Source organism: Rhamphochromis longiceps, linkage group LG6 (genome assembly GCF_057381845.1).
Source record: "Rhamphochromis longiceps isolate RC_006_pf linkage group LG6, R_longiceps_female_GT1.1, whole genome shotgun sequence".
NCBI lineage: Eukaryota > Metazoa > Chordata > Actinopteri > Cichliformes > Cichlidae > Rhamphochromis > Rhamphochromis longiceps.
The window spans coordinates 12,138,811-12,165,897 of record NC_140562.1 but is presented as its reverse complement, the minus strand read 5'-3'; the positions used below and the strand labels follow the sequence as shown (position 1 = coordinate 12,165,897).

General features: G+C 39.5%; 2 protein-coding genes across 2 annotated transcripts; one reads left to right on the top strand and one right to left on the bottom strand.

The window, feature by feature from the left end:
- The first annotated feature begins 1,344 nt into the window (after positions 1-1,344).
- Positions 1,345-13,549, top strand: cyth4b (cytohesin 4b). Its single transcript, XM_085409237.1, has 13 exons — positions 1,345-1,475; positions 3,892-3,974; positions 4,452-4,516; positions 6,201-6,267; positions 7,032-7,150; positions 7,343-7,423; positions 8,971-9,083; positions 9,340-9,488; positions 9,991-10,102; positions 10,334-10,410; positions 10,929-11,000; positions 11,107-11,261; positions 12,567-13,549. Exons 1-13 carry the CDS (start codon positions 1,457-1,459, stop codon positions 12,670-12,672), a joined length of 1,218 nt encoding a protein of 405 aa, XP_085265363.1. The 5' UTR covers positions 1,345-1,456; the 3' UTR covers positions 12,673-13,549.
- Positions 13,550-17,201: 3,652 nt separating this feature from the next.
- sack1fb (scaffolding CK1 anchoring protein Fb) lies at positions 17,202-26,982 on the bottom strand. The gene is made up of 5 exons (XM_085409236.1): positions 26,313-26,982; positions 20,634-20,801; positions 19,416-19,537; positions 17,559-18,283; positions 17,202-17,410 (listed from the first exon to the last, which is right to left on the bottom strand). The coding sequence occupies exons 1-5, from the start codon at positions 26,787-26,789 to the stop codon at positions 17,370-17,372; spliced, it is 1,533 nt and encodes a 510-aa protein (XP_085265362.1). The 5' UTR covers positions 26,790-26,982; the 3' UTR covers positions 17,202-17,369.
- Between the last annotated feature and the right edge of the window lie 105 nt (positions 26,983-27,087).

The following is a 27,087-nucleotide window of genomic DNA, read 5'->3' as shown; positions in this document are numbered from 1 at the left end:
TTTTTTCGGTGTAATACTCTGCTTGAAACCAGTCTAGATTTTCTTCAGAGATACTACTAAATGTTTATAAGCATTAGATCAACAATACCTGGCCCAAAGATACTGTTTCCAGGAAGCTGTAAGATGACGGCAAATGTTGAACTATTTCCATTAAGCAAGACAAAAACACGCCTTCATACAACCACGCAAGAAAAACAGCATTTGTGATGTTCATCTCCAACCACTAGATGGCACTTTAGCAACAGTTTTTGCTATTGACTCACGTTTAATAATATCCCTTGGAGGTTCCTAAGGACATTTATTGTCTTTTTCATTTTTAGTTTTAAACCATCTTCACTGTGTTGAGTGGAATATAGCCAAATTTGTCAAAGAATGTTTTTTTTTCTTATTTTTTTTAATTGTGGTGTCAATTCATTAAAACCCTGAGCTTGTACAGCACAGTTGCTCTTCCTTTATCTTTCACAGCTATTTAAACTATTGTTTTTCTTACATTTGTTCGACTTCTCACATCACTTTTTTTGAAAAAAAAAAAAACATTATTCAGAATACACATTAACACCTCGCTTTTATAATAGTTATAATGTCAGGTTTAATTATGAGGACTTTATATTCACATGCTATTTTTTCCTCCTGAATAATTCCTTGAATAATTTTACTTCCGTTTCCAAAGTGTGTTTAAACTGCTGTAAAACCTCAATTTGTGTATGGTTACCTTGGCAGGATGCAACATGCAAAATTCAACCCGTTAACTACTTGTTGGTTTTTCAACAGTGCGAGCTTTCAGCTGTCAAATCAGCCCGAGAGAGAGCGTACACTACGTTAAGCAGAGCAGGAAAGCCACACAGCCTTCAAAATAAAGGTATCACATTTTAGTTAAATAAAGTCACCTGTAATTGCGATAAATATATCTCAAGGCTTCGTGGCTCACCTCATCATATGATAACATGATAGTAATGCTTTCCAAACTCGTCTCCTAGCTAGTTTTTTCAGCTTTGACGTACAGAAAACACTCGAAGATTCAACTACATAACAGTGGAAGATATTTGCAGATATCTCAGGTCCACAAACCTGTGCAAAAGAGTTTTTTTCTTTTCTTTTCTTTTTTACACCTGTGTTTTACCCCGACTGTTTCTGTTAATATGCGTTTAAAAACATAAATGGAAAAGTTGACTTCTTGCATCCTGAAATGAAACATGAAAAAAAAAAGACCCTCTTTGATCAAATTAAATCTCTGACAAATTCGTTTATTAACCCTTTTATTTTGAAGGCTGACCTGTTTGCGGTCTCGTGTATGAGTGGTATTGTGACAGATGGGGAAGAGGTGGAGTTGAAAGACAGCATCCACTTCATTCAGCTGTTAATTCACTGTGTGCCAAGGCAGCCTGCGTACCTTGATACATCGACTTTGTTTAGCTGTTTTTGTACTGATTCTTTTCCCCTCTATCCTTGGATATAAATGACTGATTGCCAAATGGGTAAGACTTGGTTTAGTTGCCTTTTTATTACTGATTTTAATATGTATTTATTTAGTTCATATTTACAGAGAACGGGATCGTTTAAATTATTGATATTTAAATGTAGGTGTGATTTTCAGAGACTGTCACTGGATATTTAAAATTAAAAGGCTCTTTCATGCAATTTACCTTCATAATTGTCTTTTAGTATACTCCTGATGTGTGATACTCTTATTATAAAGACGCTTGACCTTATGACATGAATTGGATCTTAAAAAGTTACCCAGCTGTTTTATAGGGAAGCTTCAAGTTTCACACTGTCATGTTTCTAACTAAACAGCTGTAATTTGAAGACAAATCATTAGAAATAAATACTGCTATTCCTGGTGCAAACCTTCAATGCATGCTGAGAATAGCTGGTGGAACGTTTTAGTGATGGTTGTACACTTCAGCATATACCACTTCTCACTGTTTAACCTTGTGGTCATACATTGTGGGTCTTAGCAGCTGAAATGGGGAAGAGACTCACATTCACATGCACGTCACCGACTGTAACATTAAAAAGGAAGTTGCAAAGATGCCTAAACTACTTAAAAACGTAACTTAAAGTCAGCGGTTATTTTTCAGATTGGTAATTCGGTATCTAAATTACCTAAACAAAGGCTCCAATGATTTAAGCCTGTCAGCTTTGTTGCACAAGATGTGTAAAGGAAGGGTGGGGAAGTGGAAGCGCTGTGGTCACATCATTAACAGCAAACAACATATCTCTACAGGAAGTATTGGCAGTTAGCAGTCTTTTAGCTTTAAATATTCTAAAAAATATTTATTTTCTCAAAGGATCAATGTAAAAAAAAAAAAAAAAGGTCAGTATGGCCTGAATGCTGCTGAGGAACCAGAGTGCATACACTTTGCTTTGCTTATCATAACATCTCATCATCTATGCTGATGATAAAAATATGTTGCTTTGCTGTTGTTGTTGTTTTTTTAAAGTTACGTCTCTTCATTTTCTAAAATCTAAAGAACAGGTGTTTAATTTTGTCTTTATCCATGTAAAACACAAATACAGAGAAAATTAAATGGAATTTGCCAAGAGAGGATGTTGGGTAAACCACCAAATGGTATGACGCTTTCGTTAATGATTCATTTTTAAGCCAAACAGGAGGTCAGTGCTGTTTTAAGATGATGCAACTTCGGTGAGCTGCAATGGAGCTGCTTTGCAAACTGACACTGCTACAAATAAAGCCACAAAGACAAAATTCAAAGTGCACAAAGAATTAAAAAAATAAATAAATTGCGCCTTACTAAAAATTGACCTTACCTTGATATTAACACTGGCCCTTGAATATGTGAAGGCGGGTGACACTGGCTATCATTAGACATGTTTCTACAGCAGAGAGTTGTGAGTTGGCATGAACATTTATAGAAATGGTAAGAGTAATGGTGCCTCTTTTTTGTTTCTGAGGCTTTGCAGTAATGTTTCAATTATGCTCAGTTGTGGGCGTAGGAAAAGGGCTGTTCAGTCCCAAGAGGACCCTCGTACAGTTGTGACTGTGAGAAAGTATAACCCCCGCCTAAGCTGGCCACAGCTTCTTCATGTTTCTGTCACATTCAAGTTTGTAACATGGAACAGGAGTGAGGCAAATGAATGTGGTTGTTGATTTGCTGTTTATTACGTGTGTTTATATGGCAAACTGATAGCCATGTTTGAGTTTAAAACTGATCAGTACTGATCCATACCCAGAGGTATTTGAAAGACAGTCAGAAGCAGCTGTTTCCAGTGGAGGCGCCTTTTTTCTCCTCCAGAGCCTGGTTTGGAAATTCTCCTACAGGTGCAGACAAAGCGCAAAAGTGTGGGGGCTGCTCTAAAAGGGGCCCTCAAGTTTCCCCAGTGGAAAACAGTCTATCACTACAATGTGAAGATGAAGGAAACTCTGGGTCATTAAGATAACTAACCCCTGTGACGCAATGACCACATGCAACTGATAATTGAATCTAAAATCATAATACGGTAAAATATTATCTATAACCGAGCAAATTTCCAAATACTATTTTCTTCCTTAGAATTAATGATCATTAAAAAAAAACACAAGTCATGCTATGGCTCTGTTTCTGTTTAATGGAATGGAAATATGAGAAAACTCATCATGGATTTGCGAGTGTCTCTGTTTTCGAGAAAAATATTCACAGTACTGTTTTGTGGTGACAGAAATCATTCATGAAAAAACCACAGCACCTGTCTCACATATCTTCCAGAGAAGCCATCTTCCCTGTGTTGTGGTTGTTTTTAAATATACTCCACATTTTCAATATGCAAATTATCATTCAAATTATTCAAGAACAGCTCCGTTCTGCACATTTGTTTTACAGTAGATATTGTTGTATTTGAAGAACTTGTTGTTGGAATTGCTGGAATTATATTGTTCCACTGTATGTTTAGTTTCCTCAGATTTTACATCAGAAGAGAAGATGGAGATCAAAACCATCAAGACATATAAAAAAGACCTTCTGGATGATATCCAGGTAACCTGTATACATATACCAGGCATGTCCAAGGTCCAGTCCAGGGGCCAATAACAGCCCTAGGGCAGATTTTATATGGCCCCTCGCTCCCACCACCACAGACAGAATTAATAAAGTGTCATTTGTCTTTTCACCTCATGGTAGCAGCACCAGTTTCAAATGAACCTGAGATGCATCTTCAGCAGATCTTTATGTTATTTTACTCCATGTGTAAATGAAAAGCAGGTTAATTTTGAACACCTGATCACCATAACAACAATTCTTGCATTATTAAAAAAATAAAATGTGAAAAAAGAAGCATAATGTTTCAAAAAAAAAAAGGTGAGAAGGATTGGGGCCCCTGGGTGATCTTCCATCAATATGGCACTCTTATAAAAAAAAAGTTTATACAATCATTGCACTTATTTTTGTGTTTTCGTGTTTTTCACGTTTTTTTAAACAATATAAAATACTTTTCTTTCTCTCTGTCTTTTCCAGAAGTTAAAAATGGAGATAGACAATGTGATGGCAGAAATACTCAGTTTTGAGTCTGCAGAAGAAAAGTAAGTAGACTCTTTTTGTTTTTTTTGTGCAAAATGGGAAAAACCCTACACCTGCATCATGCACGGAGGTTTCTTTGTCGTGTATTTAGAACACCTACACAATGCCACTGACAAAAAACATGTAAATGTCTTACATGACTCAGTGACACAGTGCCTTTCAAACAAGTTTCTCTTCTTCCAATGATTACTAACACTTGAAAAGAGTTTTCCACTTATAACATATTGATTAGCTATTTTTTTTGATGAGAAAACAGTTTTTTGTTTCACAGTTGTGGGCAAAATTATGCAACACTTCCCCCCTAATTACAATCACTGATCCAAACTAGGCTGATAGTCAATAGAATGAGATGCATGAAACCTGTTGCAACCAATGAGTCTCGGATGTATATATTGCATCAAATGTGCCATATTGTGCAACTTCCAAAAAAATAATTATGGACTAATGATGTTAATTTTACAGTACTGTGCAAAAGGCTTGAGGCAGGTGTAATTTAGTCATATTTTGCTTCCAAAGAGCCAAACTTTTGCAGTGGTTCTCCGAGCTTTCTGAAGTCTTTTAAAGTTTTTCATTAGAAATTGGCTGCTTTTTCACTTATTCTCTGTCCTGTCCCATCAACAGCATGGCATATCTCAATTCAATTCAGTTCAATTCTATTCTATTCTATCTTTAAAGTGCAAAATCACAACAACTGTTGCCTCAAGGTGTTTTATATTGTAAGGTAAAGACCATAAGATGATACAAAGAGAACCCCAACAATCAGGGAACCTTCTATGAGCAAGCACTTGGCAACAGTGTGAAGGAAAAATTCCCTTTTAACAGGAATAAATCTCTGGAAGAACCAGGCTCAGGGAGGGGCGGCCATCTGTCACGATCTCGGCATGGCATGCATCATATCCTTAAAGCAATTTGAGGAAACTGAAAAAGTCGAGGAAAAAAGAGGAAGTTGAGGCCTGAAAGACAATCTACAGCAGATGACAGTACTGTCATGTCCTTAAGAAATAGGAAAAAAACAACACAACTGACACATCGACTACACCGACTATCTACTCTTTGGTGAAGCTGCTTCAGAAATGGTCTCTGTGGAGGCGTGTCTGTCAAGAAGTCATTCTTAAGGAAGGGAAACTAGGAGAAAAGACCTGGACTGAAAATCAGTGAAAACAGGTCATGGTCATGGTTAAAGTTTGAATGTCAGTATGTATGCGGGAAATAAGAAAGGAGGCACAACAATGAGTCTCTACGGCTATAGTGGAGGCTCTGACCTGGTTTAGGACTGCATTTCAGACAGGGGTGACGGATTCTTTTCAAAACTGCAGGAATTATGAATGCAGAAAAGTATTGTCAGGTTTTGATCCACCATGCAATACCATCTGGAAAGTGTATTATCCCAACAAACTGACAGTGCAGTAAAACAAACCTGGATAGACAAAATATACAATGAAGCACTATCATTCATGAATTGGCCTCCACTGAGGCTGGACCTCAACATTATTAAAGCAGTTTGGGATCATCTTGATAAAGAATGGAAAAAAAGACAGCCAACATTCAAATGTCCTTCAAGAAGGCTACACATGCAATCCTGTGCAGTTGTTTTGCACCGAGCATGTGTGCAAAGAAAATGAAAAAGAACAAGTGTAAGACTTTTGTCCACGACTGACATTTTTCTCATTATTGTTGATTTTTCAGCAAAGCAATAGAGAAAAACAAACAATTTGCAAATGGGAAGAAGAAATTCAACATGGACCCTAAAAAGGTAAGCTGGATCAACATACTTGACAATGAATAACCATTTGTTATGAAGAATTAAAAAACAAACAAACAAAAAAGCCTTTTTGCATTTCGCTGTCTGAGCTTTTGCAGCTGAGCACCTTCCTCCAGCACAGCAGCTTGTATTAACTTTCATGTGCGTCATACTGAAGGGGCCGCCGTGTCTGTGAACAGAACAGACACCCTGGCCCACACCAGAGTTTCTGTGGTTTTGCTTGGAGGTCAAAGTTATGACTGCTGTGCGTGCAAATGTTTGCAACTACTGATACAATGAATAATTCTTGTCATGGTTTACTTTCTTTTTTGTTTAGCTTAACTTTACTACAACTTAATATAACTTGACACACTTATATAACAGTGTTCCACTTTGAACCATAGGCAGTCTAAAGTAATATAAACATGACAATCAATGTGTAATCAACGTTGGATTACACAGAAGAGAATTAAGGCAGCATGTAGCTGCATGCAGGCAATAACTAAATGCTAAACATTGTTTTCCTCTTCAAGCACAGTATCGAGGAGAAAGAGGAAGAGATAACTGAATTTAAGGAATTAGGATTACAGATGCTGTGAACTTGCTGTGTTTTACCAGCATGAGATGAGATCATTGTGAAAGTAGCACACATTAGCCACAGCAGGCAGCGCATGTGTTCCTGTGCATATTTTAAGTGCTATGTCAGAAGCTAAAAATTCTCCTTACCTGTTAGAGCCCAAATGTGAACTTCTGTGAAATGATCTGCTTGCTTGCAGGGAATCAACTACTTGTTGGAGATTAAGCTGCTGGATGGAAGTGCTCAATCCATCGCTGAGTTTCTCTACAAGGAAGAAGGACTCAACAAGACAGCCATTGGAGAATTCCTTGGAGAAAGGTGAGTGAGGCCAGGGAGTGTGCAGACGGCAGTAGAAGGGAGGCAATGAGGATGGGAGTGAAGGAAATGAAAAGGTGTAGAATCAGAGCGTGAGGAGGCTAAAACACAGGATAAGTTAGGATAGGTCTTGTATGGAAAAGGTGAAAACTTTTCTTTTGTTTCATGCCTTTTCCCTCACACTCCGCCCCACAGGGAAGAACTCCACCTTCAGACCCTGAAGGCTTTTGTGGAGCTGCACGAGTTCTCCGACCTCAACCTGGTCCAGGCTCTCAGGTCAGCCCCTCTTCATCTGCTGTGTCATAAACACAATTTTTCTTCATGATCATTTTACAAGGATGTTTGCATACACATATGTAATAGTATAATGGATAACACCAATAGGAACCTGACTAAATGTAGACTTGCAGACTTGACCTTTTAACTGCTAAACAAAGACAAAAGGCCATAGAAGGGCATAATTGAAGTTTAAATGTACCTACATTGTAATATTTGCACTTATTTATGAGCAAAAACAGAGAAAAAGAGTAATATGTAATCAGAAAGTCTTTCCACAGTCACTAAACTGTAACTGTTATCAGACAAGCAGCTATATATAACTTGTTCACAGTGTGGACAGGCCCAATGTTCACTCAGAGGTATCAGGAGCAGTAAAATTACTCCAAACCTTTTGCTACAGAGACAGGCAGATTTAGATTGCAAATGACGACGGTGGTATGGAGGAAAAAAAGTATTCCAAAAATATTTGTAAAATTTTGATTTCCAAAGAAAAGGGTATTGATCAAAAATGTTAAGATTGTGTAGCAAATTAAAATGTCCTTTATCCAAAACAAAAAAAATGTATAAGGTTAGTCATCCTGGTGATAAATACTCAGGATGGAAACAGTTATTTACTGTTGTTTATTATGCTTCCAGGCATTTTGAGAAGTCAAAAAGAAAATCTACCTAATGTTGCACAGTAACAGTGATGTCATCGGGGTTATCCTGTCTGGTTATCCCTCCTTTCCTTGACCTTGTTAGGATCAAGTAAAATTCACCTTGAAAAGGAACTGACAAATAATTTTAAAACAAAAAGTAAAGGAGAAATAAGAACCACGGTGCTTAGAGTCTCACCCTTTCATTTTACAGCAGCTATTTCTGACACAGGTCCGCTCTAAACCACATTGTTCTAAAGATACAATACATCTGAAATGAGTTCTTACTGTGTTATTTGCAGGGCACAGACACATGGAGAAGCCAGTGAATGACTTGATTCCTTTAGTTATTTGATCTACTTCAATGCCTGACTGTATAAAGGCACCCATGACACAAACTTAACTGACATGTAAAATGAACCTAAAAAGAGGACATAACCAATGCAAATGTGAAACTATATTTTCATACAGCTATTTTGATGGAGAGCACTTCTCTGAACTCATGTAACGAGCCCTTCCCATATGGCCACAACTCATAATGACCAAACTTGGCAAAATTAGAGTATATTAATAACTTTCCCTGATGACCAAGCAATTCCAACCCAAGTGTTGAAGATGAAATTTGTCAGAATTTCACAAGCAGAACAGCCAAACTTGATTCTCACATTAAATGTAACATTTCCTGTCCTTGTATGCTGATGTTAACATGCTGTATAGATGACTCCACCACAGGTCACACTGACCGATCTGCTGTTAATCAGTCCTTCAGCACAAAAAGCAGCTATAAAGTCCAGACTTTGAGACTTGCTACAGACAGACAGTGCGTCTCCTGTCTACTTGCTGATAAACAGCTTCACGTGTATTGTTAACATACTGAGGTGTTCTGCCTTTGCGGTGTGTATGTGACAGACAGTTTCTGTGGAGTTTCCGTCTGCCTGGTGAAGCTCAGAAGATTGACCGTATGATGGAGGCCTTCGCCACCCGCTACTGCGACTGCAACCTCGATGTCTTCCAGTCAACTGGTGGGCTTCAATATGCATTCTATATTCATACTTCCTGTTTGAGACTGTGTGTGAGAGAGCGGAGGTTGTTTTTTTTAAATTACCACACCATCTTTGTATTTTTGATATTCACGTCTTCCTTCCTACTTTTTTTTGTGCTTTCTCCTTGTCACTGATTCTGTATTTCTCTATTCAGTACCAAAAATGCATATGTGAAACACTGGTTCAGGCTTCCTCTTATTCTTTGTGTGCGTGTGCATCTTCCTCTTAACCCCAGACACGTGCTACATCCTGTCTTTTGCCATCATCATGTTGAACACGAGCCTTCACAACCCCAACGTGAAGGACAAAACCACTCTGGAGCGTTTCATCTCCATGAACAGAGGCATCAACAATGGAGAGGACCTACCCAATGATCTGCTGTCGGTGAGAACCTCTCAAAAACACAATCACAGCGCCCACGTAGACGCCAAGAAGCAATTACCTAAATGGACACACAGCTAACATTTTAGCCTCTGCATACATTCACCACACATTTTCAGCTCCCTAGTGATGTAAAAGAAACGGCTAGCTCATATTGTGAATAATAAGAGGAAGGTGAACAAGAAGAGATTGTGTTAAAAGTTTTTTTTAAAGTCATTGACTGGTAAACGTCAAAATGAAACAGAAGCTAACAATAATATTATTTATTACAGTATTTGTAACAAAAAGTAAAACCACACAGTTCCTTTCCTCCTCGAGAAAGTAATACCTGTATTTCATAGTCGCCACTAATGTGGAACTGAAACACACACAGACATGAAAACATCCAGGTTCTCTCATGCCAATCTTCCACCCACAGGTCAGTCGAGGCCGTCAGCGGGTTACAGGAGGCTCAGGATCATATTTTATATTCACCTGCATTTCATTTCACTCTCTCTACGCACAGAAACTGTACGAGAGCATACGCAACGAGCCCTTCAAAATCCCAGAGGACGATGGGAATGATCTGACTCATACCTTCTTCAACCCCGACAGAGAAGGATGGCTCCTCAAACTTGGTAAAATCCCACCCAGAAAACATGCTTAAACAGTGGACTTTTTTTTTATGTTAAGCGTGCTTTGCCCTGCTGTGTGGCATCACATCTTAGTAATTTGCTACACAAACAGGAAAGTACAGAGGAAGCACGGAGAGAATGACCCAATACTGGAAGATTCTCATGTGTGCTTGCACGTAAGTGACATAATATCCCCAACCAACAGCCCACATTTTTGTTGTCTCTCTATTTTAGGAGGTCGAGTTAAGACGTGGAAGAGGCGATGGTTCATTCTGACAGACAACTGCCTCTACTACTTCGAGTACACCACTGTAAGGCCTCTGTCAAACTCATCATGCTGTCACTGTATATTTGTCCTTCTCTAGCTGTTGCTAAGCTCTTTTGATGAATCAGGTGAATGGCATCATAGGTGGTAGGGTTTAATCAGTTTTTTTTACATATCACTGACATCGAAGTTGTAGTTATGAAAACCTAACTGGAACGTAACCATAGAGACGGTTGTGCTGAAAACGCCCATGTTTTATTACGTGGCTTTTTTTTCTTGCCTAATGTTACAGATAAAAATGACACATTAATGTCTTTAACCTTTGAAGATTGACCAAATTCTCAGTGAGTTACGTGGTGTTACTCAGGCTTTGAAAACCAAAATGTGATGTTATTTCCGGTAAAAGTGTCACTTAATAATCTTATATCAGGTATCTATCCCTATCTTTTCTGCTTCCCTTTTTTTCTGACATTGGTAACATTTTTTTTATTCTCATCTCTACATTTTTTTTTGTTTTTTTACCCACCTGACTCATCAATAAATGTCTTTTGGATCTGCCTGTAGGATAAAGAGCCCCGAGGCATCATCCCCCTGGAGAATCTCTGTGTTAGAGAAGTGCATTACCCTCGTAAACCGGTAAGATCTTGTCAGCTGTTCAAGCAGAACACAAACACATTCTGCAAGTTGATAAACTGATAGTTTCTAAGAGTGACTTTCATGTTGATGGTCTTGCATCGTGTAGTACTGTCTGGAGCTGTACAACCCCAACAGTCGAGGGCAGAAGATCAAAGCATGTAAGACAGAGACGGATGGCAGGGTGGTGGAGGGGAAACACCAGTCCTACACAATCTGTGCCTCCAGCGCAGAAGAGAGAGATTCCTGGATTGAGGCCATCAGGTCAGACCACACACACACACACACACACACACACACACACACACACACACACACACACACACACACACACACACACACACACACACTTACACGCACTTCTTTCAATTAGGTCAATGAAGCTTAATATGCTATTCACGCCGGATGTTCACAAAACAGCCAGTCTTATCTCATTATTTGCTAACAAAGTTGTTGATAAAACACACATTTGGTTCCTGGTTATTTAGAGGCAGCGCTGCAAGTACAACACAAGCACACAAAGGATTAGTATCAATGCTGTGCAATACTGCGAAGTTTTGTTATTGATCTGACACCAAGTATCTAGAGAGCCACTATTGCCGATACTAAGAGCAACACTGAAGGCAAGTTGTGTAGGCAAGAGGAGTGCAGTATGACTTATGAGATGAATCATCACCAATTTTAACGACCAATAAGGTCACTGTGATTTTTAATGCTCATAATAATTAAGATAAGAAATCACACTTTTTCAGCTTTTCATGTATTCATGTAGGCTGTAAATAAAATAGATTTGACAGTCAACATTAAAAGTTTCAGACAGTTTTCATAGCACTTTGTTAAAATGTCTCAATATTAAGCATTTGTAAGGTGTAAGTAAGATATTAGCAAGTGCTTAATTCGTCATTTATATATCTTTACTCCTCCTTAGTATGTCATTACAGATTTGTTTATTTATCCATGTGTTATTGTTACACCATGTAACTATGTACAGCTATTATTCCCAGTAATAATCATAATCATTACTCATAGTAATAAAGCTATATTCATAAATGGCATACTAAAGAGGAACAATGATGTATAACTGATGTATTAAGCACTTGCTTATACCTCAATAACGCTAAATAGACATTATTATAAAGTTCTGCTGGTATTTGGATCAGTCTCCCACTCTAACCACTAGTACTTGGTTGCAGTCATGCTTGTTGCTGACTCTTCTTTTAGCTATATTTTGGTTTTCAGCAGTTTCAGAGAGAGTCTCTCTAATGGAAGATGCATGTCTTTGTTCACTAGTGCCAGCGTTTTATGTCTGACTCATGTAGCTTTAGTTTGAAATCAGCACCCTGGTGCATTTTGGAACAGCAGCATTAGCACTGAGGACACTGCTTTAAACCAATGAAACAATAAACTTCTGCCTATACCAGGATTAATCCGAATGCCTATGGAAAATATGTTCTTCAATAAGCCAAGAGCAATACATAGTTATGTATTGTTATTTAACTGTATATTGTTATATAAGCTTTTGTTAACCTCCTATAAGCTAATGTCAGCCTTTTTTCTATCTTCAAATAGGGCAAGTATCACCAAGGATCCGTTCTACGACTTGGTCTCAGTCCGTAAGAAAAAGGTGATACACCAAACTCCCCAGGACTCAGGAGAGCAGGATCCGACCTCGTGAATGTTCAGCTCACTCCACCGTGCACTGTGGATTGTAATTTCTTTTGAAAATCATTTTAACCACCCTGCAACAAAAGGGCAATGGAGGCTTCAGAAACACACTGACGGTGGTGGTTTAGACTAAAAAAGAGACTTCCCTTTCCACTTCTCCTTTCATAGACTGAGAAACACAGTGTCAGGGGTGAAAAAATGACTCATTTGTGTTGTTCATGGCATCAGCACGGCGGGCAAAGGAGCGCTTGGCAACAAATTCTCTGGGCCCACACGAGGAGATATCTCGGTTTAGGTTAACACATTTGACAGTGTGTGTGTTTACTGCACTTGTTTTCCTCTCTGCAGTGAGAAGATGATTCTTTTGGTTTGATTTTCACCTAACCAAGTATCTCAGCTAAGGAAGAAAAATTAAACATGTGATGTCTCAGCAGTTCCTTGAATGCTATTAAAAGGCGCGCGTAGGGCACAGCGTCTTACTCAGTTCTCATAGTGCTCAGAAGCGGACATTTATAGGGTGATTTTATTTCTCTCTGGTGGACAGCTTTAAGTTTTACTGCAAATCCATTGGTGGGTATGGTGTTATCTCAGTGACCTGTTGAAGTGTCTAGTTTGAACAGAATCATTTTCACGTATGTAAATATGTTTTTCAGTTGTTTGGATCTTATACAGTCACATCAAATGCATGTTAATATGTTTTTGTCATGTAAATTGAAAGGACAGTGCAATAGGAACATGCATTTTATATCCGCTTTGTAACAAATTTACTGTGTAAATTGAAATCATTTAACCATTCATTGTGTTTTGTGTCAGTCTGTATACTGCATATGTTTGATCACTGTAAGTACTTTATTTTTTATGCTCTCACGAAATGATTATTTAATAAAAAAAAAGTGTTTATCGATGCGTTTGTATTAAAAAGGAGGATTTTGTTTTCATGCTTTGATCTTGACAGCTGTGTTTTCGGTTGAATACGCACTGAAACCATTCAGCCACACCTTACTTCCTCATATTTATTTTGTATGCTGATATGTTTGGTTTACATCCTTGGGTGAAGCACCTAAAACCACCTCTGTGGTTTGATGTGGCAGGCTTGTGTGTGTGAGAATTTTGTCAAAACCATCCTTTTTCATGGCCCAGATTTAAAAAAAAAATCATGAGGAACAAGCTTGATGATTCACAACCATAAAACTTGTAAATGACTCTCCTGTAACATGCAGCTATTCTATCAATTGTTTAGACTTTTTTCCTCTCAGCCATGCCTCTAACTTTGTCTCCAAACTGCTCAAGATGAGCTGTCCCTCTGATGTGCTCATTTCTAATCTAGTCCATCCTGGTCACTCCCAGCGAAGCTCTTTTACAGCTTCATTTCTTCCACCTCCAGCTTGGCTTCAGAGTGACCGACTCATCCTTGCTGCTATATTTCTTTCATAAATGACCCCTGACACTTGTCTCCACCCATTCCACCCTGCCTACACGCTCTTCTTCACCTATCTTGGGCACTGTCCATTGATTTGAATGGTCAACCCAATGCATTTAAACCTGTTCTCTTCATTACAGCTTCTCCTTGCAGCTTCACTGTTACACCAGGTCTTCTCACACACACATATTCTGTCTCACGTCTGCTGACTTTCATTTCTTTTTTCTGCACAGCATACAACCAGGTTCGCTCTGGGGTGGCTGTAGCTCAGGAAGTAAAGCAGGTCATCTGCTAATAGTACCCCTGGCTGCTCCAGTATGCATGTCAAAGCATCCTTGTGCAAGATACTGAAAGTTGCTCTCTGATGCATTCATCAGAGTATGAATATGCATGAATGTTAGACAGCCAGAACTTAAGCATATGAAAAAGTGGGTGAATAAGGCATGTTGTATAAAGTGCTTTGAGTATTAAGGTGTTATATAAAAATTTACCATTCCACCTGCTCCCTACGCTCACTTTCAGATCACAGCATCGTCTGTGAGCATCATAGTCCAGAGTAAAACTGGAAACAATTCAGATTAGTACTTAAAACTTGTCATTAAAAGCTAACATATAGATTATACCTACAGAATGTGGAAATGTTTATTATGTTTACAACATAATATTATTTGTGTTGTACTCATATGCTTAAACCAACAGGTGCATTTTGACTTCATAGCCAAGGCTTCGGTTCACAGTGCAGGCTAAGTAATGACAGGAATGAATTTTGGTGTGATTATGATCATTAGTTTGTCTTTAATTCTGATCATTAGTGATAGCAGAAAACTCAACAATTAATGGTTACTGCTTCATCAGTAATTGAGATAACATGATGAATATACAGAACGTCATATTTACACTTGTTGTTATGGTTATGATAACGTGCATCCCTTCAATCTTTGTATTGAGTAAATCAAACATTTATGTTTACATCAAACTATGAACATCAGCCTCGTGCTCAAGGCAAAATGCACAAAAGCAGTACTCTAAATCTGCACACCTGAATGGACTGAAGTGTCTAAATGTCTGTTGAAAACAAATAAACACGAAGGGCTTTAAAGGAAGCATGAATATGCAAGTGACAGGAAACAATGTATTTTCATCCTTGTGCACTGGCAACACAAAGTGTGTGAGAACACCTCTTCCTGCTGCAGCCTTGACTTCCTGTTTTACTGCTTTTAGTGTTACACCAACCATCAACCCTCCCACCCCCAGCCTCCCTCACACTACCCTCAACTCAGCCCCGAGTTTGTCATCAGGCCTGTGGTTCCTCTTTTTCTTTCCGAGTGGTTAGCAAACGCTAACCGATAAGAGAACCAGAGGGAGAAGCAATGGCGGCACCCAGCGGACGGTTTATGTAATACAGTCACTAGTTTTTGCCCCTCATCCTAACCCTGTAGCAAGTGTATCATATTTTGTAGATGACTTTTTGTGAGTTTTTCAAACTTCTGCATCATTTATAAGTCATAAACTGCAACAACAGCAATAATTTATGGATGTATATGGATATATGTATACAAAATTAAAAATAAATTGCAGATGTAGCAAAAATATTGTATGGAAATGTTTTTATTTTTTTTCAAAAGGCTCAATAAACACTCATTTTTCTGCATTTGCAAAAAAATAAAAAACAAATTTCTGGCAATTATTTCACGGCAAATTATAGACTAGTACCTGCGCATCACCACTAGAGGGAGCTGCACTCAAATTTATGCCTGTTCAGAGACTTTTACTTATGAACATTTTTATGCTTTTTCTGTATTGCTGCAATTTGTTTTTACATGACAATTTCCTCACTTCTAGAACTGAATAAAAGGCAATATTTATTATAGAGTTGCAACATGAAACAAAAAGTATGTAAGTAGTATAATATTTAAACTGTAATCCGGGCCTAAACTCATTCACTGTCTAATAATATCCTGCTTTGGGCTGACCATGAGTGGCTATCAATCTGAACTGTGGCCTGCATTGTGAAGCAGGATTTCATAGGTTCAGTGTCCATCCTGGGTTTTCTGTACTATGAAAACGCTTCTCTTCTTATTGGGGTATACTGCCATAGTAACCTAACCTAATTTGCAGCTGGATTAGAGCTTATTACAGCTATGAAATCACCGCTTTCTGACCAATTTATTCCATATCCATTCCTGGAAGATCCTGTGGAGCGTCTGTGCATGGACTGTAGGAGTGTCTGAAGTTTTTCCGTTTCCCCAAAACGCAGTAAGAAATATAGATTATTAAACAAAACTTTATTCCTTGGGGGTTTTTTGATTGTTTTTTGTTGGCTGCAAACATTTTCACAACTATTTTACTGTGCTTCCTATTTGTAGTGGACGCTGCATGTAGTCAAAGTCTGAGTTTGACTTCTGATTTTATATTTATTTATTCAGACTAACCTAATGAGAGCTGTGATACTTGTATGTTAACTCACACTGGTGCCAGTTTTCCTTCCTTGATTCAAACAGGCTAAACTTTATTAATACTGCAGCTCTCTTCCACTCACACTGAACTATTTCAAGCACACAAACGTCCATACAGAACATTTAATACTGAACTACTGCACACAGCTTTTCATTTAACACATGATCACACTGCTGCTTTTTCTGTAGCAGCTGTGCTGCTTTGAGCCTCTATCATGTGCTTAACTGTGTTGCCATTACTTATCCATCTGATTGGTGAGATGCTGTCAGCACCAACACCTTCATGCAAACGTTCATGTGAAAGCATATCTTGGTTACTGATTTAAGGGTAAGTGGATGTAATGGAAAGACACCATGGTTATGCTAAACTCGCTTCGTAGTGCATGGCTGAGGTGAATGTGTGTGGTTAAGAGTGACAAATAGCCCCACATCTGGTGGGATTTAAATTTCCCGCTGTGTTACATTTGGAATGTAAAGACAACTTTTGACAGCTTAGATGATTTCTTTCACTCTTTGACAGACAGGCTTCTCACGTTGATCCACCTTAAAACTGTACATTCAGTGTCCAGAAGAGAAGAACCTGGAAGCTAACAGTGTTCAAAGCAAAACACGATGAAAGTGCTCATAACAAAATCTCTTATTAACCCAATCTGCATTCTAACATATCATATAAAACTTAAAACGCATTTATTGTACATTTGGCACCAAACAACAAAATGATTTTATCTTGTCTCTCTGTGAGACGCTGGGTAAAATTCTTCAGCACAATCAAACGTGATGTTAATGTTCATATGACTAAAGTCATTTTGTCTTCTGTGGAGATGGGCAGCTTCAGCTCACTTTACACCTTCCTTTATGTTGACTTTTTAAACCTGTCAGGAAAAAGAAAATAGAGAAATGATTACATTACCCTCAACCTCTTCACATCACTCAGGTTAGATTACAGGTTATAATTCATTGGATTAAAATGTGTTCATTGCAGATTAAATCTTCATATACAAGCTAATATTCGTGACTTACTCATATTGTCATGTGAGGCATTGACAGTTTGCTGAGACATTGACTTCCGTCCCAGTCTAGACGGCTTCTTACTAACTTTGGATGGAGATAACACAACCACTTCGCAGTTATCCTCATTCTCCTCATCCTGTTTAGTTTCTGGGGGTACAGGTTCTGTGTTAACAGGAAGTTTATTCTGAGATTTCCTCTTAAAAAGTCTCTGCCTTAGTGTGGGACGGCTTTTTATGTCTGACTTGACTCCATTTGTCCTCTTGAAGCTTTCGCCTGGGGATTCTGCCGGCAGCGGACTCAATCGATCCATCTTCTCGCTGCTGGCCAACCGTGGGCTCCCCGAATCTGCCTCCTCGGGAACCTCAGCCAGACCTGAACCCCTCTTGGGTTCGCGCAGAGATCCTGTTGGACGGGGAGTATCCCCAAACGCTAGTGCGTATTTAGGGTTGTAATATTTGTGTGCTGGGACCTGGATTTCATTATTCCGTGAATCCCCTAAGCTAACCTGGAAGCGGGATGTGGTTGCTGCTAATGGCGGGCGTTTGGTACTCGGTTTAGAGCGAACTGTGGAGGCCACCTGGGCAGCAGGAGGGCTGACGTGAAACTCTTTGTAGAGGTTCATTTTCTCAGAGATGGCATACAGCTCACGGAAGTCCCGGTCAAAGAAGTCGACTGGCTGTCCCGTCATCACAGTGATCATGTTTCGGTCCATGCGAGACGTGCACCAGGAGAAGCTGGGAGGACACAGCATTAACAGTTAGGAACGAGCATATTCTCTATGGAAAATCTTCGTGTCTCTAGCACAGTAAGCAGGTATCAAACAGACTACAACCACATTCCTATGGCTTTGATCATCATTTTTCTGATTAAAAGCATTAGCAGTATCATTAGCATGCTACCAGAACAAAGTTAGTTGATGACCTTTTTTGTCCAGGTTAAAATATTTAAACAACCGCTAAATGTACTCCCCTAAAATGAGGTCACCCATGCTAGCATAACAAGCTGCCTATAGAGATCATCTACAAAAGTCCAAACACAAACAGAATAATTAATGTCTCAATCCTACACAGAATTTAGCAGAGCTATTGATGGAGGCTGTCATAAAACGAAAGCTACATTTTGTACTCAGGCTAGAAAAGACCAGCCTGAACAATAGCACAGCAGATAATCTACAGAGGCATGAATCACAGCTCAAAGACAGACAAGTTAGGTTGGCTGGCTGGATAGATAGATAGATAGATAGATAGATAGATAGATAGATAGATAGATAGATAGATAGATAGATAGATAGATAGATAGGTGTGTGTGTGTGTGTGTGTGTGTGTGTGTGTGTGTGTGTGTGTGTGTGTGTGTGTGTGTGTGTGTGTGTGTGTATACACAATCAAAAGTAAATCAACCGTATTCAGATAAGTGGATAAACACCTGCTTATCCACTTATCTAGCTGCATGTCTCTTCTGACCAGATCGCGCTACACTTGGTGCTTTGTTAGACTTTAATGCAGTACGACATGACTCAGTGCACGTCATGGCACAATGAAGCCACTAAAATGTTAAGCGTGCATGGTTACAAGAATGCTGCTACAACTGCCAATTAAGAGACACAAGCATGTCTTTACAGTAAGTCTTAAAATAGAATTAACACACAAATGGCATCAGAGTGATTATTGCTCTCTTAAAAGAGAAAGTGAAGAATTATATCCAAGAATGATGAAAGTATTCAGAGACAGTCTGAGTCTTTCACTCACATCATTTGACAAAAGGAACCCAAGTTATCAGTCTCTAATCTTATACACAGCGGCAGATAAAATTACTTAAACTCAGATTATTACGTTTAATGGAACATTTTGCACAATATTTCCTCCTCACCTGTAGGAACCGAACACAACTTTGTCCCCATCTACCAGCATGTATTTATTACAGAGTGAACCAGGCAGCCTGCCAAACGACAAATTGAAACCAGTTCCCTGAAGCGTTCTGGCTCTGATGTTCTGCAACGACACAGGGTCAGGATGAGGATGAGAACATAACCAACAATGTCAAGACGCAGGCAGTTTAACAATCTTTTTGATGGAAGCAGCACATAGTTTGATTTTTACAGCCATACTCTTAAAAATCAGTCCACCCAAACCTCCTACTGGCTGCCTACGAAATATGTGGCTCAGCAATCCTAGCAACTGATTCAATCGTCCAATCTTTAAGCAAGTCGTTTTACTACTTTTGACCAATCAAGTTTGATGGTCTTGGGCCACATCCAGATATACAATCAGCTGAAGAGGACAATTGAGCCACATCAGCTGAAAGTTAATTTTAAAACCACTGGGGAGTGACGATTTAGCCTTTTGTTAGCTTTTTAAATTTTATCTCCATTTATAATCACACAGTAATTATTGATCAGCACATGAAACCAGTTACGTCTTGAACGAAGTGCATTCTCGAGATAACTCCTGGCTACACCTGAACCCCAAAATCTCCTACAGCTAAATATGGAGGCGAAGGATACACTTGATTGCTCTATAATAGGTGTCCTTTCCAATTCTGTTACTGATTTTGTGTGAGTTCAAGACATAAGTGGAAACAATTAATAATTTAACTAATGGGACACTTCTATGTATAACTGCTTTAATACAGTGGTGAAAATAGCATGTCAGATTTGGTCATTTCATTACTAGGATGTGTGTTATTTTGTACCTGCGTTCACAAAGTTAACTATTTAATGACGGCACTGATGCACTTTGAAATTCTGCATCAGTGATGAAATCTGATTTTTCTGTGATGTCGCCATCATTTATATCAAAGTAAAGTGGGATTACAAGACTGCCCTTCCAGTTTAGGCAATATTTGACAACGGTTATTGGTTGTGACATGAATTATTGAGTTGAACCAAATTATTGAGTTAATTTATCCAGAAAAAAACAAGCAAAAAAGCAACAATAGTGCTGTTACAAACAAACCAATAAAACAATCCATGACCCTCTGAATAACTGAACCTACACTAGAAGACGCAACTCTTTAAAATAAGCTCAGATTATGAGGTTATTATTTTTCTCTGCGTCGCTGATATACTGTCTAAAAGTATAGTCTTACCCGAAGGTGTTGTGAGCCAATCTGCAGCCTGGAGCACATGTCCAAGAAGTGCGGCACACCTTGCTCATCCAACAAAATGTAAACAGGCACCATGCGACGTGACGCTGCATCCATCAGGTCCTGTAGGATGTGGATGTCTGTGAGGATGTCCATTACTATGGCGATCACCTGCAGGAGAAATAAGCATTAGTATTTTATATCCAGCACCCGAAGGGCCTGAGTTCAATTCCAAGGCCGGCCGGCTGGGGCATTTCAGTGTGGAGATTGGTGGTTCTCCCCGTGACTGTGTGGAGTACTCTCCAAAGTATGTCAGGATAACTGATGATTCTAAATTGGCTATAGGAGTGAATGTGAGCATGAACATTTGTCTGTCTCTTTGTGTTATGGACTGCCACACGTTCTTTTAACCCCTTACAGCACTTTAAATTAATAACCCCTTGGCAGAAACAAAGGTGCACCAACAAGTCAGCAACACAGAGAGAAAAAAAAATGTTGCAACATTTGAGAAACCTGAATCTCAGCTTAAGTTCACTGTCAGCTACTCCTCCATGTTACCTCTCTATAGGAGGATGGGACAAAAATCAGTACATTGCTTGAGGGCAGAATGACTCCAACAAACCTAACAAAGGAACCATGAGGTGAAGCTAATCTGTCTAGCTGAAGCACTTTGCCACCTGTTAATACACCAACATTGAAGGCACTGCTGGGCCTTATGAAAGAGTCTTAGCTGCTAGTCCAATAAGAGTGGGGGAAGCCACTGTGTTATCCTCCGGCTGTGTTCCACTCAGACTGACAGATCACACAGATAAAATCTTGTAACAACAAAATAAGATCATCTGGGGAATTTAGGTCTGTCACTGACCCATAAAGCTCTTTCTGTTCTGTGAGTACGCTGGAATTAGTCGAGGAGGTACATCCTGGCAGAACACCTATCCTCTAAACCACCTTGTGACTAGTACAGAATCACAAAAGTCTTGTTCTTCAACACGTCCTGTCATGTTTGCCCACAGCGACAGAGTGCGCCTCAACTGGAAATAGTTTTAGAGACAAAACAAGCTGACCAGTGGATTTATTAATAGCACAATGTTTCTATGTTTCTCTAATGGTTTTCAAGCAACATTCAATGGTCACATGTTGTTGTTATGTGCCATGTTCATTATTGTGTCCATTAACATTTTACACTGAGGGCATTGGGGTTACTACTGCCTTGCAATTGTTTCAACTGATTCATTTGACATGATATATAAATCTTTTGGTTTACGTTGCCTGCAAAGGACTATGAAGACAGGACTAACTGTGTGTTTATTGTTGTTGTTGTTGTTGCGGGTGTGACAGTGAAATTCTTGGCAGCTTAATATTTACATACAGCCCACATAGTTTAGGCGACAAGCTGTAACTAGTTAGCATACTGTGCAGAGGGCATTATCTTCTCTGACAGGTCACAGCATGAACTGTTGACACAGTGACTTAATCTGACATTGTGCTTACAGATATATTCATATTCTTAAGGCTGAGCTAGGAATCAAAGTGAAAAAGACACTTAAGACAATTAATTGCTTTGTGCTCAACACAATTTGGAAATGTCTTTCTTAGGCTAAATTCCTATGATGCATCCTATGATGCATAAGGTGTTACCAAAAGGCCACCTAACATCTGCATAGCAATCATTAAAGTGTGTCTTTTTATGTAAAACATAGCCAAAATACTGAAGTCTGTGTATGTGCAAGTATAATCACTGTGAGCTCCGGCTTCAGAGTGCTCAGTGTTTATCCAACCCTGACTTTTCTGTGCTTGTGAAAGGAGGAGCATGTAAACCTTCTTAAGTACATTAATAAATCATGCTCTCCCCATATACTCTTTAACAACAAAGAATACAAGGACCAGCCGTCTCTAAGCCGAGTTTCTCATATTGTGGATTAACAAAAACTCCAGTTGAAGATGGTGGAGGGTTGTGGGTAACTGGTTAGTAGCAAGCAGACTTGAACAGTGTTGCTGTCACACAGAGACAGAACAAACAGAAAAAAGGGACACATTACACAACACTCATAATTTTCTAGCAAAAATTGTTTTTTTAGAGATGTTCTCGATGGTAGTTTCCCTAATAGGGCAGCTGTGGCTACAATGTAGCTTGCCACCACCAGTGTGTGAATGTGTGTGTGAATGGGTGAATGACTGAATGTAGTGTAAAGCGCTTTGGGGTCCTTAGATTTGCTGGTTTCCTCTTGTTTGTGTTAGTTCTTTTCACAATAAAAGTCCTTGACGTATTACACATTGTGATTGTTGTACATATCATGGTTTGCAGAAGTGTGTCGAAACACTTTAAAACTAATTTTAGGATTGCAATAAAGTTTTACCTTTGATCTCAGTTATCAAAAGGACAATTTCCTTTCAAAAAATATTTTCTTGTTAGGCCATAATTAAAACAGAAAATGATATTCCCCTTATCGGATAAAACTTGTTTTGGTAAAGAACATTTGTGAAGCTGATTTTGTCATCTGTGCACTATTTGGATGAAGTGAGCAAAATAAAAAAATGACGTTGAGTAAGTATCAGTAACATCTGAAAAGTGAATACATTATTATTTTATAATGGTACTGTCCCATTAAACATATTTTAATTCAATGGAGGAAAAATGCACACACTCAAACACAAAGAAGGAAGACAGAGTGCCACAACAGAAAAAAAACCCAACTACTAACAGTTCATTGAAAAAAAGGCTAAATAATTACACCATGTACATTTCACATTTATATCGACGTGAACATGATATACAGAAAAAACAAACACAGGTTTCAGCCAATGACCTTGTGTCGGTGTGGGTCTCCAGGATACCACCAACTACAGATGACAGGGGACCTGCATGTGTTTATTCAGGTGTAACAATCCTGCCTTTAGACCCTTCACCCTCTCCCGCCACATCACACAACCAACTCCCCCGTGCCAGCCCCTCACCCATCCTTTCTAACACCTGACCAACTCATGAGACCAGAAGGGCACCAGCCCTAAACTGTGCGTCTCCCTCTGGCCTCAAAGTCTGCACTGACCAGCTAGCCCCCATCTTTACACTGACCTTAAACAGATCCCTGGAGCTATATGCAGTCCCCTGCTGTTTCAAGCACTCCAGTCATCGCTGTCTCCAAGAAACCCCCTATAACTTGGTTAAATGCTGTAGAGCTGTCACCCTGGTGTTAACATACCTGCAGGACATCACAATCTGCAGAAGGTCAACTAGTGGAATCGACCTTCTGCAGTTTGCTTTCCAGTCAAACAGGTCAGTGGACAATACCATCAATGTAGGTCTACACTAGATCCTGCAAATCCTCGGTTGCAGACCCATCACACCCTGTACACAACCTGTTCCAACTCCTGCCCCCTTGTAGGTGCTACAGAACACTGTATACCAAAGCAACCAGACATCTGCGTGTATATTATACAATAGCCGTTATTCCATAATTTATTCAGCATATATGAATATGCCTGTGTCACGTTGCTGTTGTCTGCCCTGCCTGTTCTGTTTACACTGAGAGCAAGAAAAAAAGTGGAGCCTAATTTCTTGCATGTGTACACAAACGTGGCCATTAAACCCAATTCTGATTCTGCCTCTGAATAAATCAGTACAACATAATCCCTGTTGAGTCAGATTTATGAGAAAAACACATAAAGGCACCATACTAAACCACAAGTTTTATGTAAAGTCCACACAGCCCAAGGGAGGGCAAAAAACAAGACACGGTCCTTTCAAACATGAATGGACATGTTACGTGCAAGGCAGAGGTGGAGAGTATGGAAATGTTTATTATTTGACTGTTTCGTCGTCCTTGAAAAGCAAAGTCATGGAAAAAATGTATCTTTAAATCTGCAACAAATGTTCCTCTGTTAGACAGAAAAGGCCTGGTGTTTCCACTCATGGTCTCACTACAGAAAAATGCTGAGCCAACCTGAAAGCTCAACAGCAGAGATACAGGCTGAGACTTGAGGACAGTTAGGAATCAAACAACCTCCAGCACTTGTGTATGTTTTCATTTTTCTTTCATCCCATCAGAAAGAAAAATGAAAGAATCACTAAAACAAATAAAAACCAAAAACGAAATCACTGTTCACATGCAAACAAGTTAGTATCTGAAGAACTGGTTGGTCAACATGTGTTATCTTGAGTGTTATTTTTGCTTGTCTTTTTTATGTACTTTTTGCTCATGTACACCAATCCTAAAGCACCTACTGTTTAACTGTTTGTCTTCTTGATCTGCCAAGTTTGGAAAACACCCAAAGGTCTCGGTATGGCAAATTGTGAAAAGAGGGAGTGAACTACTAAACAATGTCTTACTTTATCAAATGAAAGAACAGTAGGCAGGGCAACCAGGAAACAAGGTAGTGTGTCATTCTGTTAAGAGCCAGAGATCCTGTTTTTACTACCTCCACTACCTGATCTGTACCCAGGAAGAAGGAAAGGGGTGTTGTGAAAAGGAAAGACCGGGAATTTCAAAGAAAAGCTGAGAAAAGTTGCACAAGTCACAAAACCCAGGGTGATTATGTGACATGTTCCTGCAGCCCTCCCTGACCCACTTTTAAAGAGAAATACTAAGGAAGCGAGTGCACAGCAAAGCCTGTCACTGCATTGTAGACTGAGCACGGAACAGATGACTCAGCGTAGATCCGGCACCCTATGAGTAAACATGACTATCACCAACTCACATTTAAAGACCCACTTCAAGCCTTTAGTTGCTATGTGAGGAGCTATTAATCACTCAAACTGGTGTTCCCCCCTCCCTGACCCCTGTGGAGCTAGATCTACGGGACACTGCAAAGAGCAGCAGCCTTGTAGTTTTATCACACTACAAAAAAAGAGCGTGGACAGTGGTTTCACATTTCTTTACCGGGCTTGAGTTTCATGATTCTGAGCCCTCATTTTAAATAAAAGCTTTAAAGTTTCCCACACAGAGCCTGTTTAACTAGAACAAATTCCTGCAGTCTATCTGATGAAAAACATACACAAGTGCTGGAGGTTGTTAGAGCACCCTGGATCCATTTGTTACACAGTTACTACCCACCTATGTTTGTGTATGTATTATTAATGTCAATTTTGCATTAGCTACTGCCAATCACAGCAAACAATCACCTGCACTATTCCCGCCCTCCACCTATTCTCAGTCTCATTTGGGTATTTTCGTATGATCATAGTTTGCAAGCCAAATTATCTTTTTAAAAGAAAAAACTAACTAAAAGAAAAAATAAATCATGTCTACAACCATAACCAAACTAGCCTTTTGAGCTCTGCATTCTGAACCTGCTTGCCTCTTTTTCCTTTTTCCAGATCTAAAACAGAACCAAAAAACTGACATCTCTCATAATTATACATTGCTCTTCGCTACATGTTCAATGTTCAAGTATTGATCAGCCCTGTGGCTTACCAAATTCTGGTATCTGATCGATACCAAAACTTGCAGCATTGGACACTCGTCTTCTAACAGGCAATTAATCTTTACCGACTAACTACCTATTAGCAGAAATGTGATTAATTGTCGTAAATGTACTCCACATTTTTAGTATTGCCCATGTTACTGGTTGTATTTAAAGTACTATCATAGACTGACATAAGACTATGATCGTTATGAATTTATAAGGATGCCCGTTATTAGCCATAAACTTTTAAACGGGTTGAATCGGACCCACACTCCTCACCTTGCTAGCCTCTTGGATGAGCCGTCGCACCACCTCCTTAATGTGCGGTCCGTTGTCTTTGGGCGGGTGTGTGTGCACGGAAACCCGGGTCACCCCTTTGAAATAAGCCCCGCTGGGCCACCCGATATCCAGCGGCGGCACCTCTGTGTCCGACATCTGGGGCCAGTAGGTGGAGTGGACCCCTGAATCCGCATCGGTGCCGGTGGCGCCCTGCTCCGACCCGGAGGTGGATGCCTTGCTGTCATCCCCTGAGTCGTACGGTCTGAAAGTGTTCGTTAATAGCTTGACTTCCCTGGCAGACAGAAAGTCCTTCGTATTGTCCTCTTTAAGTCTTGTTTTGAAGGCGCCATCGCCCTCCTTCAGCAGCAGTTCTACAGCGGTTCGCTGCTCTTCACTATAGTAAAACTCCGGCTTGGTCTCCGGGACTTTGACTCCTATGCGCCCGTCCTCCATCACCGTGAGCTGGGATTCGGCCATGGTGGCTTTCGCGGTTAGCACCAATAAAGGTCAGAAGCTTTCTTAACCCCGAGCAGGGTTTGCTGAGTGACACCTACATACAGGTAGACTACAATAAAACTGGGAAACTTTTCTCACCTGACCGGAATTCTCACCGAGATTGAGCCGAGACTTTGGACTCTTCACTTGCCATTGGAATGATGAAGACGACGCACTGCAATGGGCGTTAACGTCTGTGAAAACCTTTGTGTAACTTTCGTTTTGGAATTTTCATTGTGGAGGCCCAAATCATGCCAAAACACATCCAGAGAGTCTTAGA

Excerpts from the sequence above, each read along its gene's own strand:
- sack1fb (XM_085409236.1), bottom strand. The coding sequence starts at position 26,789 with ATGGCCGAATCCCAGCTCACGGTGATGGAGGACGGGCGCATAGGAGTC. Across the intron at positions 20,802-26,312 it reads TCATCCAAGAGGCTAGCAAG|GTGATCGCCATAGTAATGGA; the intron begins GTGAGGAGTGTG and ends TTTCTCCTGCAG. Across the intron at positions 18,284-19,415 it reads GTTGTGTTCGGTTCCTACAG|CTTCTCCTGGTGCACGTCTC; the intron begins GTGAGGAGGAAA and ends GTGTCCTCCCAG.
- cyth4b (XM_085409237.1), top strand. Across the intron at positions 10,103-10,333 it reads AGGATGGCTCCTCAAACTTG|GAGGTCGAGTTAAGACGTGG; the intron begins GTAAAATCCCAC and ends TCTCTATTTTAG. Across the intron at positions 10,411-10,928 it reads ACTACTTCGAGTACACCACT|GATAAAGAGCCCCGAGGCAT; the intron begins GTAAGGCCTCTG and ends ATCTGCCTGTAG.